The 12,520-nt window shown below is 51.8% G+C and overlaps 1 protein-coding gene across 3 annotated transcripts in view; it reads left to right on the forward strand.

The window, feature by feature from the left end:
- RAP1GAP2 (RAP1 GTPase activating protein 2) overlaps positions 1-12,520 on the forward strand; it is a 187,628-nt gene that overhangs the window by 554 nt on the left and 174,554 nt on the right. For 2 of the 3 annotated variants that reach the window (XR_005531951.1, XM_039253300.1), the window contains exon 2: positions 3,128-3,163. Coding sequence is in view for 2 of the 3 variants with exons in the window: in XM_039253300.1 (XP_039109231.1) it covers positions 3,128-3,163 (36 nt within the window). In the remaining variant the exon portion in view is untranslated. Of the gene's footprint in view, positions 1-266; positions 309-3,127; positions 3,164-12,520 lie in introns of those variants that run through there. The other variant, XM_039253304.1, reaches the window with a different exon arrangement.

Here is a 12,520-nt window from a genome sequence, read left to right on the forward strand (position 1 = left end):
CGTGTGCTCTCGTCTGTGCAGGTGTGCCGCGTTCCTGTCTGTGTCAGCTCCGTACATGACGTTGTGGTGGGGCATCTCCTGCACAGTGGACCTTGGGGCCCGGTCCTCTCCATGGCATAGGTGGAAAAAACGGGGCACACCCATCTCCACAGGTCCCGCCCCCACCCGGGCAGCCAATCCCAGCTCTGTCCCAGCTGGGTTAGTGCCTCTTGCCTGGGCTTCTGGGCCACCTTTTGCCACTAAGCTTCTGTCTGGGACAAGGGAGAGGCTCTTTCCTCCCCGGGGGGCCAGCAACCCGGGAGACCAAGGTCAAAGACTTGTCTATGGTTACCAGCCGCTGGTAACTTCTCCTCAGCTGGGGAATGGGGTCTAGTGGTTTTCATTATCGGTTTCCTTTCAGCTTGTGGGCCTGGGGCCTTGTCAAATATTCCTGCTGTTGCAGGGAGGGTGGCCAGGGGTGCCCTGGTGTGGAGACTGGTGGGCAAATTGGGGGAGGCGGAGAGGCAAGGGACAGAAGGAGGGGGCACAGGGTCTGGCAGGAGGTGGGCTCCACTCCTTCGACTGATTATGCCTCTGTGTGTGTGCAGCTTCTGACTTCCCTTTTCCTCCTCTTTGAAGGCTCTTTGCCGTCCGTCCTCTGGCAGAAGAGCTTATGGGTGTCCCATGTTTGGCAGATGGGGACAGCAAGGATGAGATGATGCTAGAGGTGGCACAGTGTGGCCTAGTGCCCACTCACAGGTCTTCCCTGACGGCGGGGCCAAGGGGTTCCTGTCCCAAGCGTGAGCTCTGGGTCCAAGTCACCTTGTCTGCTTCCCAGTCAGGCTGGCTGGGGTCGCTACAGAGCAGGGCTCAGTCCATGAGAGGGTGCCCTCTGAGACCCGCCCTTCTCTGGGAGGCGTAGAGCAGAACGAGGAACTGTGTGGCACGTGCACATGCTCATGGAACGACTAAGTGAAGTGTTTCTTGCCCACGACAGGCGTTGGGTAGGGGCTCATTGAATCCAAGGGGGCGTAGGGCTTCCTAGTGGGCCTGGAGGGTTAGGGCAGGCGTCATCTGGAAGTGGCTGCCAGCTGGGAGGCTTGGAGACTAAAGCGCAGATCCCTGGAGCCCGGGTCCACTCCACGCGGTGAACAGAATCTCAGGGGCTGGTATTTTGGAAGCTCCTTTGGATGCCAGGGTGGATAGCCAGTGGCATCAGCAGAAGACAAGGTGAGGAGAGGGAAGAGGGGGTGGGGAGGAGAGAGAAGGTGCCAGGGAGAACCTTGGGAGCTTGGCTTTCTGCAAGAGAAAAGCTGTTTCACAGCTACTGGCCTATCTCCTGTCTCAGCCCTGCTAAGGCCACAGGCCCCGCCCTCCCACGGCCACACCCCAGCGTGGGAACCCTGTGGACAGACTGCCGGGTAGGTGTGGATGTGGGGGCTGGGCCAGGGGTTGCTGTGACCTGCAGTGCCACAGGGCGGGGTGTGGGTTGGGTTGCGAGGGGGCCACACCAGAAGTCTGGGTACTAGTGCTGGCTCCACCTTGGCTCATTGAGGAACTCAGATGGGACACTTCCCCTCTCTGGGTCTCAGTTTCCCCATGTGTAAGTGGGGATTTCCACCTTATGCACAGGATGTTATAAGAATTAAAAGGGATTCCTTGAGAAAACATGAAATGCAAAGGCTTATTGTTGGGGTTACAGTTAGGTAGCTCTGTAGCTGTGGGTTACAAATATTGCAGCAGAATGGGGGCATCGGCCTCCTGGATTCACCCTCCCCGCTGTGGTGGGCTGATTGGGAGAGGGGGCATGTGGGACCCGTTGGGACCAGTTGTGGAGGCTCCATGGAAGGGGCCCCGCGTGCAGTGGGGAAGAAGCTGGGGGGACCTGGGCCAGGAGCTTTGGGCTGTGGCTTGTTTTGCTGCTGGGAACTGAGATCAGAAGGTGCTGGGAGTTTACTCAGAGTGAAAGGGTCCCTCCTCCCAGCTCAGGGGCTTGGTGCTGACTTGTGATTGCTGCGGCAGCTCTGTGTCCTCCCCGCGTGGCCTCTGACACTGCTCCCGTCCCGTCCTGATAGTCGTGTGCATGCTTGTGGCAAAGCTGAACAGTCAGGATCAGGTGGCTGAGAGATCTTTCCAGGGTTTCGAGCATCCTGGACGTGGTGGTGATTTGGGTGGCATTTTTGGTGATGGTGACACAGGAGATGGTGGTGACACTGAGGGTGATGGTGACCTCGATAGTGATGGTGACACTGATGGTGATGCTGACATGGAGGTGTGGTGACACTGATGGTGATGGTGACAATGGTGGTGTTGATGACATGGGGGTGGTGGTGACATGGGTGGTTGTGACCCCCAAACAAGAAGAGATACTGACAGTGGGGATCTCGCCCACCTTTCTGTGTCTGGAGAGAGGAAGGGGCCTCTTTTAGCAGCCATAAGGGCTGGCATCTGCACGGGGTAAAAATAGAAGCTTAACAGCACTGCCTTGTCTTCCAGCAAGGGTGGGCGCAGCCTGGGGTGGAGGGGCTGGCTGTCAGGACAGCCTGCTGTGAGTGTGAGCTTCCCTGCTCTGAGCTTCGTGTCGCAGTTCCCGCTTGTCTGTGCACCCTGAGCCTGCCATTGGGTTCTGTCTCGGGAGTGGGGTCTGCCTCCTTGCATTGACTGGCAGCTCCCAGAAAAGGTCCCGGTGCTGGGGGTGCTGGGGTGCTAGCCTCTTTCCAAAGCGGAAGCCCAGGGAATGTGGATGTGTTGAATGCCCAGCCACTGGTGACCAATGAGCTGGCTTGCAGTGGAGCCGGGGCAAGGGAGCAATGAAGGGGGATGCTGTATACAAAGGGTCTCTGGGTTTGGAGTCAGAACCTAGATTCAGACTGGGCCAGTGATGTTATCCTCCTAAGCCTCTGTTTGCTCATTTCTAAACTGGGAAGAATAACGGTGCCTGCCTCGTAGGGTTATATGTGACTCCAGCCCTCCCAGAGCTCACAGCCCTCTCTTCCTGGGCTGGAGGGGAGCTCCTGGCTGGAGTGGCTGTCCCCTGCAGGACTCTGCCAGTCTGGTGGTCTAGACTGGCCTGGGACCTCCCCTGCAGATGCTAGGTGGTAGCCTTCAGCCTCGGCACTGACCAAAGCCCTTGCTTTTCTCTTGGCAGGATCGACAAGACCATGCTGGCGAGCCTGAAGGTCAAGTAAGTAGTCACTTCCTGTTATGTAGCAATCAGAGATGATGGCAGGCCAGAGCCCCTCTGGGCCCCTCATTTCCCCTGGAGTTGTGGGGAGCCTGAGTGGGGCTGTAGCATTTATCAGATCCTCCGTCTCAGCCTTAGGGGCTCTGGATTGGAGAGGTTGGGCCAGGCTCTTGATTCCTGGGGCGTCTGGAGAAAGGCATGCCAGAATGGAAGCAGCAGGCACCAGATTGATGGTAATGTGTATGGTCATGTCTTTTAGGCCATAACGTGGACGGGAGAAAGATAATTTTATTTCCTATCTCCTTAATTATTATGTGAAGCCCCCATTCCATCGGGCTTTCTGTCATTCCTACCTACCTGGAGAATTGTGCCACCTAGTTCTAGAGCCTCATAAAACACCCCAGTGTGCATGTGGTCAGTTGGTCACTGAGTCATCTGTTACCAGATGAATGTCATCCTGAGGAGTCCAGCCCTGCGGCTCTTTGAGGCTTCAACACCAGATCCGGGGGCTGGGGATTGTCTGCCACGGTGGGCCATATGTCTGCTCATCTGTCTAGGAAGCCCTGAGCAGACACACGTCTCTCCCAGAACCCCCACCTGCTCTTCCCTCACCATCTTTGCTCCTTTTCCACGTGTATGTATCATCAAACCATTGTGTTTGCGTCCTGATCCCCTCTCCTCCTTCAGACTTTAAAAAAGTTGGCTTCCATCTTCATCCCTTCTCTGGGCAATGAGTACTGACCAACCACCTGCTCCAATTGAGTGAATTGAAAAGGAGGGAAATTCTAGGAGGCAAAAATAGCATTGGTCACAGCCCAAAATATTATCCTGCCATGTGTGAATTAGCTGGTGCATGAGAAATTCCTCCAATGAGTGCTCTCCTTCAGAGGCAGCTCGGGCCACTTATGATGCCCCGTCTCAGCGGAAAGGTTTTCTAGGCCGGCCTCCCTCTGCCGTGCCATTTAGTTGCTAGCAATGGCCGTGTATGCCCTGGGTACAGGTCCCTGGGCAAAGCATAGCTGGTCTTGAGAGTTGGCATATAGGGGGTGAGAATAAGAGGCTATTTTGCTCGGAACAGTGAGGGTGAGCAGTTAGCAGGACAGGGATGAATGGCAGACAGTCCCTGACTTCTGAGAGCTTTCTGCAGTGGGAGCAGCCCTAGAAGACTGCCAGGAGGGGGTAGCCTCTCTAGCAGCTCTTGAAGTTGGGATGGGACAATGGGTGCACTTGTGCCTATGCTGGTTGGCGGGGGGTGTGCATCAGTGTGGCTCAGAGTTCAGGGCAAGTCATCACTTATGGGCAAGGCATTTAATTTCTTCAGACTTCGGTGTTTGCATCCTTTGTCTGAGGTCTGATTTTCCTTTTTTTTTTTTTTTTTTTTTTTTTACAAATAGTTTATTGTCAAATTATTTTCCACATAACACTCAGTGCTCATCCCCAAAGTGCCCTCCTCCATGCCCATCCCCCCTCCCCCCCACATCCATCAGTCCTCAGTTTTTGTCAGCATTCAAGAGTCTCTCATGGTTTGCCTCTCTCCCTTTCCCCCACCATTTCCGCCCTTCTTCTCCCCCTTGTTCCTCCGTCAAGTTCCTCCTAATCCTCCTATACGTGCAAACATATGATATTTGTCCTTCTCTGCCTATGAGGTCTGATTTTCCTAGAGCTTCTTATCTGCATATTGAATGAGAATTAGGCACGAAGCAGAGTTACTAAGTGGGGTGAAGTGGTAGGAATATTTCTTATGGTGTTGTTTTGGGATACTTAGTTCAATTTCACAAGCATTTATTGAGAGCCCTTTTAACAGGTAAAGATGAAGTGTGTAACCTGGAAGGGAACTAGTTACAAGGAGCAGTGAAAGGCCAGAGGCACTGGCCAGTATTGGGACTGGGTATCTGGGGGACTGTTTGAGGGCTTTGGTCCTGGGGATGTAGTACCAAGATGGTTGTTTGGGACAGTGTGTAGGGCTGTGTTCTTGTACTTGGTTAAGATTCTTCTGACTGTAAGAAAGAAAAACTCAGGGTCGCCTGGGTGGCTTAGTCGGTTAAGCGTCCGACTTTCACTTAGGTCATGGTCTCGCAGTTCGTGGGTTCGAGCCCCGTGATGGGCTCTGTGCTGACTGCCAGCCCAGAGCCTGGAGCCTGTTTCAGAGTCTGTGACTCCCTCTCTCTCTGACCCTCCCCTGCTCACGCTGTGTCTCTCTCTCTCCTAGAAATAAATAAAACATTAAAAAAATTTTAGAAAAAAGAAAGAAAAACTCAGTGTAATCTGGTTAAGCAAAATTAAGGGAATTACAGAAAACGTTCCAGGGTGTCTCAGGGAACCCAGGGGAGGAGATAGAGCTAGAGTTAAGCAGGGGTTGAACGGGAACTGGAGAGCCTCCCCGTCAAACTTCCTGTTGACTTCTTTGTAGTAATTGCTCCAGTGATCCTAAAATTTGTATGGAAATTTAAGGTTGTCTTTTCTTTCTTTCTTTTCTTTTTTTTTTTTTTTAAGATTATTTATTTATTTTGAGAGAGAAAGTGGGGGGAAGCATACAAGTGGGGGAGGGGCAGAGAGAGGGAGGGAGGGAGGGAGAAAGAATCCCAAGCAGGCTCAGTACTATCAGCACAGAGCCTGATGTGGGGCTCGATCCCAAGAAATGAGATCATAACCTGAGTGAGATCAGTCAGACGCTGAACCAACTGAGCCACCCAGGCACCCCTAAACTTATAGGTAGTCTTGAAAAAGAAAGACAGAATTCGAGGACTGTACTTCCTGATTTTGAAATTTAGTACGAGGCTGCTAAATCAAGATGGTTCAGTACTGGTGTAAGGATGGTATTTAGATCAATGAAACAGGATTCAGAGTCCAGAAATTTTGTGGTCAGTTGATTTTTCAACAAATGTGTCATGACAGTTAATGGAGAAAAACAGCCTTTCAACAAGTGGTGCTGGGACGGCTGCAGCCACATCTAAAAGAATGAGACGGAACCCCTCTCTCACACCATATGCAAAAATTAACTCCAAATGGATCAAAGACCTAAATGTAAGAGCTAAAACTATAAAACTCTTAGAAGAAAACATAGGAGTAAATCTTTGTGACTTCAAATAAGGCAGTGGTTTCTTAGATATGACACCAAAAACATAAGGAACAACAACAAATTGATAAATTGAACTTCATCCAAATTAAAAACTTTTGTGTTACAAAGGACACCATCAAGAAAGTGAAAAGTCAGTCCAACAGAGTGGGAGAAAATATTTGCAAATCATATCTGAAGAAGATACATAAATGGACAATAAGCACGTGAAAAGATGTTCAGCATCGTTAGCCGTCAAGGAAATATACATCAAAGCCACAGTGAGATACTACCTCACACCCACTAGAATGACTATAATCAGAAGCAAGATAATGGCAAGTGTTGGTGTGAATGGGGAGAAACCGAAACCCTTGTTCACTGCTGCTGGGAACATAAAATGGTGCAGCTGGTTTGGAAAACAATCTGGCAGTTTCTCAAAAGGTTAAATACAGAGTTACCATATGACTAGAATTCCTTTCTTATGTATATACCCAGGAGAAATGAAAATATATGTTCACATAGAAACTTGTAACACGAATGTTCATGGTGACATGATTAATAAATAATGGCCCAAAGTGAAAACAATCCAAATGTTCATCAACAGATGGATGGGTAAACAAAATGTGACACATCAATACAATGGCATATCATTTGGCCATCAAAAGAAATCAAATACTGACACATGTTACAACGTAGATGAACTTTGGAAACATTATGCTGAGTGAACACCACAACCACATATTGTGTGATTCCACTTATATGAAATGTCTAGAATGAGTAACTCCATAGAGACACAAAATAGATTCGCGGTTTCCTAGGGCTGGGGAGGTTGTTAGGGGGAGTGAGTGCTAAAGGATACAGGTTTCTATGTGGGGTGATGTAAATGTCCGAGGACTAGATAGTAGTCCACACAGCCTTGTGAATATACTAAGAGCCATTGAATTGTATACTTTAAAATGGTGAATTGTATGATGTATGCATTACATCTCAATAAAACTGTTGAAAAAGAGAGAGAATCTTACTGACCCAACTTGGGTCAGTTTTGTACCCCTGGTCCAATCAGTTTAGCGGGAGAGATGAAGTTTTATGGATAAAATATGGCTGCTGTGGTCACCTCTCTGTGGGAGGGGTTAGTTTCCAAGAAGAAAGGTGGCTTGTGGGCTGGACAGACACCATAGGAGCTTTAAGCTAGCCGCCACTACCCTTGGGACTAAAAGGGAGTTCAGTACCTGCTCTTCCATCCTTCTCCCTCCCCTCCATGGGTAGTACCTAATATGGAGACCTGCCTGGATGCCCGGGGTATGGCTCTACTCGCTGATAGGTCCATTATATTAACATTTTATTTTATTTTATTTTTAATATTTTTATTTATTTCTAGGAGACAGAGAGAGAGACAGCGTGAGCAGGGGAGGGTTAGAGAGAGGGAGACACAGACTCTGAAATAGGCTCCAGGCTCTGAGCTGGCAGTCAGCACAGAGCCCAACACGGGGCTCGAACCCACGAACCGCGAGATCATGGCCTAAGTGAAAGTCGGACGCTTAACTGACTAAGCCACCCAGGCGCCCCATTATATTAACATTTTAAAAGTTTATTTATTTTGAGAGAGAGAGCAAGCAAGGTAGGGGCAGAGAGAGAGGGGAGAGACCGAATCGCAAGCAGGCTCCTCACTCTCAGCGCAGAGCCCAATGCAGGGCTCGAACTCAAAAGTGAGATTGTGACCTGAGCTGAAATCAAGAGTCAGATGCTTAACTGACTGAGTCACCCAGGCGCCCCACTGATATGTCCCTCAGGAAGCCAACTACACAGGCTACACCTCTCCTAGGCACCAGGGTGCCACCTTCCTTTCTGCCTCTGCTGGGTGAGACCTTTCTCTCTGCTAGTGTAGCCCAAACACCCCTGCGCTGTGGCCAGTGCTCCCAGTTGTATTAGCTCTTTCTCTGGGGACCTGGTGCTCTCGACACAAGGACAGTCAGCCATGTACCTCCTGGAGGTGTCCTTGAGCCATCCAGCTCTGAAGGTGGGGGTTCTGGCCTCGCCACTGCTGAGCGCTTACTGTGTGCTAAGTTGTCATTGCACGGTTTCCCTGAGGGTTCACAACGGCCTCCGGGAGCAGCTGCTATGACTCTCTGTGTGGTACCCATGAGAAAATGGAGGCTCAGAGAGGTTAGGACACTTGGTTAAGGTCATCAGTAAGTCTTGGAGCTGGGGTTTGAATCCACGTCTGTACTTCGTGGCTGGTTTCTTCTGGGCTGGAGCTGAGTAGTTCTCAGCACCTCCCCCACCCACTCTGCTTTCCCCCTTTTTTATCCTCACTATGCTCAGGGGCTGTGTATCTAGTATAGGGCCTTGGCCACAGAATGCACCTCTGCCTTCACCGCACATGCCCTTGCTGGAGGCCCAGGTTGAGTGGCATGTCTGGTGCCTGGATGATGAGGACCCTCACAGGCAGGTGGTGCAGGGGGCACGGAGCCACACCGGAACAGTGGGGAGGCAGGTGGTGGCAGTGTACACAGGAGAAAGCGTTGGGAGGGCCAGTTATAGCCCCAGGCCAACAGATGGGCAAATCATATATATATTCATATGTATATGAATATATTCATATGTATTGATATATATCCATATAACCTCTCCAAGACTCAGTTTCCCCATCTGTAAAGCCGGAGGGTTGTTGGACTACTGTCTAACCTGCTCTCTCATAGCTTTGACATTCTTGACTTTTGTCCTTCATGACTTTTGTCCTTTCGTATTTCTCTGAGGACCTCGATGATGGTAGGTACTTACTGTTGAAAAGGTGAACACATGCATGCATGAATGAATGTTTTTGAAAACAGGCGGTCTGCACACTTCATCTCTGGCTTCCTAGCATCTAACATCGTGCTTGACACATAGCAGGTTCTCAGTCTAGGTTTGGTGAATGATTCAATTGTGGGTCATTATGGTTAGCCTGTCCTGTGCAGAATCAGCAGATGGATCTGGGGCCAGCTTGGGATAAGGTTATTAGAATCCTTCAGTACCACCAGGATGTTCTAGAACCTTCTGGGGCTGACCCCTTAGTCAACTGCAGTAGTTGAGCCATAGACAGATTTCCCCAGAGGAGAGCCAAGCCTGGTAGGACCAGTATCTAGGATTTGCTCAGGGCCTTGACGCAGCATCCAGGAGATGAGAAAGAACCTGAGCTGGGAGCCTCCGATAACTTTCCTCCACTCCTTTTTGCTGCCTCTGCCCTCCCTCATTGACCCTTGCTTCTTTGCTAAAGAAGATGGGCAGGTATGTGTGCGTGGGTGCGTGCATGTGTGCGTCTGCTGCCAAGGCTGGTAAGCCATGCTCCAGCCAGTAGCAGGCACACTCCTCATGCCTGGGAAATCTGGAAATCTGGAACCATTGCCTTGTTGGAAACAGAATCCAACTTTCTTTTTTCTGTTTATAATTTTTTCTGTTTATTTATTTCTCTCTCTCTCTCTCTCTCTCTCTCTCTCACACACACACACACACACACACAAAATGCAAGTGGGGGAGGGGCAGAGAGAGAGGGAGACCCAGAATCTAAAGCAGGCACCAGGCTCTGAGCTGTCAGCACAGAGCCTGACATGGGGCTCAAACCCACAAACTGTGAGATCATGACTGATGTCTAACTGACTGAGCCACCCAGGCGCCCCCGAAATCCAACTTTCTAATGGGTGGTCCCAGCTCTTGGTCACAAGAAATGGCATCTCTGAATAGAGAGAAAGCATGTGATGAAGCCTGGAGGTGACTGTGCCCTCTTGTTTCTTCCTCAAGAGAGAGAGGAGAAGGCCTGGCGGAGCAGGCTTCCCAGCAGCCTGGCTAAGAGCAGCACCGCATGTGTCCTGTGGTTCAGCCAGATGACCCCACATGGCCACCCCTCCTCCAGGTTCAGATTTCACCAGCTAAGAATTCAGCATTTTATTAGGAGCGGGTGACCACAGGGCAGGAGCGGACACAGCATATCTTCTCTTGGCCCCTGGGGTCCTTGATGGCAGCTGCTGGAGCCCTGGTTCATGCAGGGTGGGGGCTTTAAACTCAGGGCTTCCATTTCCGTTCTGTGAGACTTACACACAAAATCTAGATGCTTACCTTTACAGGCATCTGCTTCTGGCTCTTGTGTTGTTGGCAGGGCCACATGTTCATGTTGGGGAGGGAACAGAGTCAGGCCCAGGGGTCAGTGCATCAAGTCTGCCTCCAGCCTTCCTTCCAGAAAGGCCATGGCTCCACAGTCCACCCTTGATTCCAATTCAATGGCTCTTTTCATGCATTGGTTGAGGGCCATGATCACCAATTAATTTCTCCATTTTCCACCAGGACTTTGTTTACTGTGGATTACAAGAATCCTTCAGGTACCGCCAAGATGTTCTAGAACCTTCTGGGACTGCCCCCTTAGTCACCTCCTCTTACACATCCAGGGCATGTGCTGAGACTTTGCTGGGTTGTTAAGGATGGGGAGCTTGCTATTCTGGGGGTTAGAATGCTGCATCAGTTCAGCTAATAATTACTGGGCACCTCATTCCAAGCCTGGTGCCAGGCCCCGGCGGGGGGGGGGGGGGTGGGGAGACAGAAATGAAAAAGACAGTCTCTGCTCATGAAGGCTTACAGCCCTGCAGGCAGGCAGACATACAGTCAGACAGCTGCAGGGGAGTGTGATGAAGGCTGGCAGAGATGTCCTCCGAGAGGATGGAAGGGGTTTCCCGCAGACTTGGTGATGCCTGAGCCGTATCCAAGGGTGAGTAAGGTCAGCCTGAAGAAGAGAGAGGCAGCAACAGTGCACAGACAGTGAGGTGAGAAACGCAGGGGGTGGGAGGGATCCAGGGACGGTTACTACCAGCAGATGGAATACTGGGGTGGGAGTAGGGGGCAGGCTGGGTGGCCCCTGGCAGTATGGGACAGCTGTGCGGAGGGCTGAGCTGGCTTCTCTGGGTGACTGGGAGCCATTGCAGGGGAGTAGGACCCAGATTTGAGTCTGAGGGTCCTGGCGGTCCTCTGCTGACTCACTGGAGAGGTTGGAGGCTGGGGCGAGGGCTGTGGGGTTGGAGAGAGTGGACAGATTGGAGAGTTATTGAAGTGGTGGTCTCAGCCTGAACTGGTTTGGGTGTGGGAGGTGAAGGCAAGGGAGGGGTCAAGGTGAAGACGTTCACCTTTCTGGGTGAGCCCTTGGGTAGATGTTGGCGCCATTTATGGAGATGGGGGAGTAAGGCTCTGAATACATAATTGCTACTCCCTCCTGTGGTGGCTGGTTTAGATCCTGACCCTCATACCTACCTTCCCCCGGACCATAGAGGGGACAAAGGAGAGTAGTAACATGTGAAAGGTTGCAAGAGATGATGTGTGGCCAGGAAACAGGCCAGGGAGTGCCCTCTCCCTGACTCTGCAGGCAGACATGGCAGTAGTCCTGGGCTGTGACCCCCAACCCTGCTCAGCTCCTAGGGTGCCTTTGGCAGGGGGCTCCAGGTACGCGCTGGCTGCCGCCACTGCCCTGGTACCCAGCAGCAGGCTGGGCCACGCATGCAGGGCACCCACTTTCGGATGCCCTGTGGGCCCTGAGCCTGAGCATGGTGTTGGCGTGTATAGGTGTGTGTAGGCGTGTGTGTGTGTGTGTGTGCAGGTGGACATGAGTTTTGAGGGCCCATGTGGGTGACTGTGTGGTGCCTTTTTTGGCTTTAGCGGGTTCCTATGGTAACTACGAACATGTCTCTTTTGGGATCTGGAGTCTCAGGGCGTGAGTGGCTACGGGGAGAAGCAAGGCGGGTGGGCGCTCGGCTGCCAGTTGGGCTGTGGCCTGATTTCATCGCCAGATACCGATGATGCACCTGGAGGTGCCATTTGCCAGGCAGCCAGGTCTGCAAACTCCAGGGATTTGTATGTTCCTAGCCCTCATCCCGGCTGCTCCCTGCCATGCCTAGGAGGCCCTGGTGAGTCCCTGTTCTGGTTTCTTAGTGGCCAGGCAGCTCCTTGGGTCTTGACCAGGTCTGGTGAGTGTCTGCTGATGGGCACGCAGGGAGCTGTCTGGCAGCTCTGTTCAGTGGGCACTGGGCATTGGGCCTTTCTGAGATGGGTCTGAGACTATGGAAAGGAGGGGTTCTGCTTATCCCCGGGGCCTTGTGGGGGTGTCTGCCAGGTGGCTGGTGAGCTGAGTGGTCCTTACTGATCCCATGGGACAGGGCTACGTGTGTGACTGCAGGGGACAAGGGCAGAGAAACGGGACAGTGGGATGCAGATGGGCAGCCTGGGGCCCACCAGCCTGGGCCCATCTCTGCTTGGGGGAGCCCCCTTCATCCCATTTAGCTCCCTGG

This window comes from Hyaena hyaena, unplaced genomic scaffold (genome assembly GCF_003009895.1).
Source record: "Hyaena hyaena isolate Hyena2069 unplaced genomic scaffold, ASM300989v1 scaffold_10, whole genome shotgun sequence".
NCBI classification, from domain to species: Eukaryota; Metazoa; Chordata; class Mammalia; order Carnivora; family Hyaenidae; genus Hyaena; species Hyaena hyaena.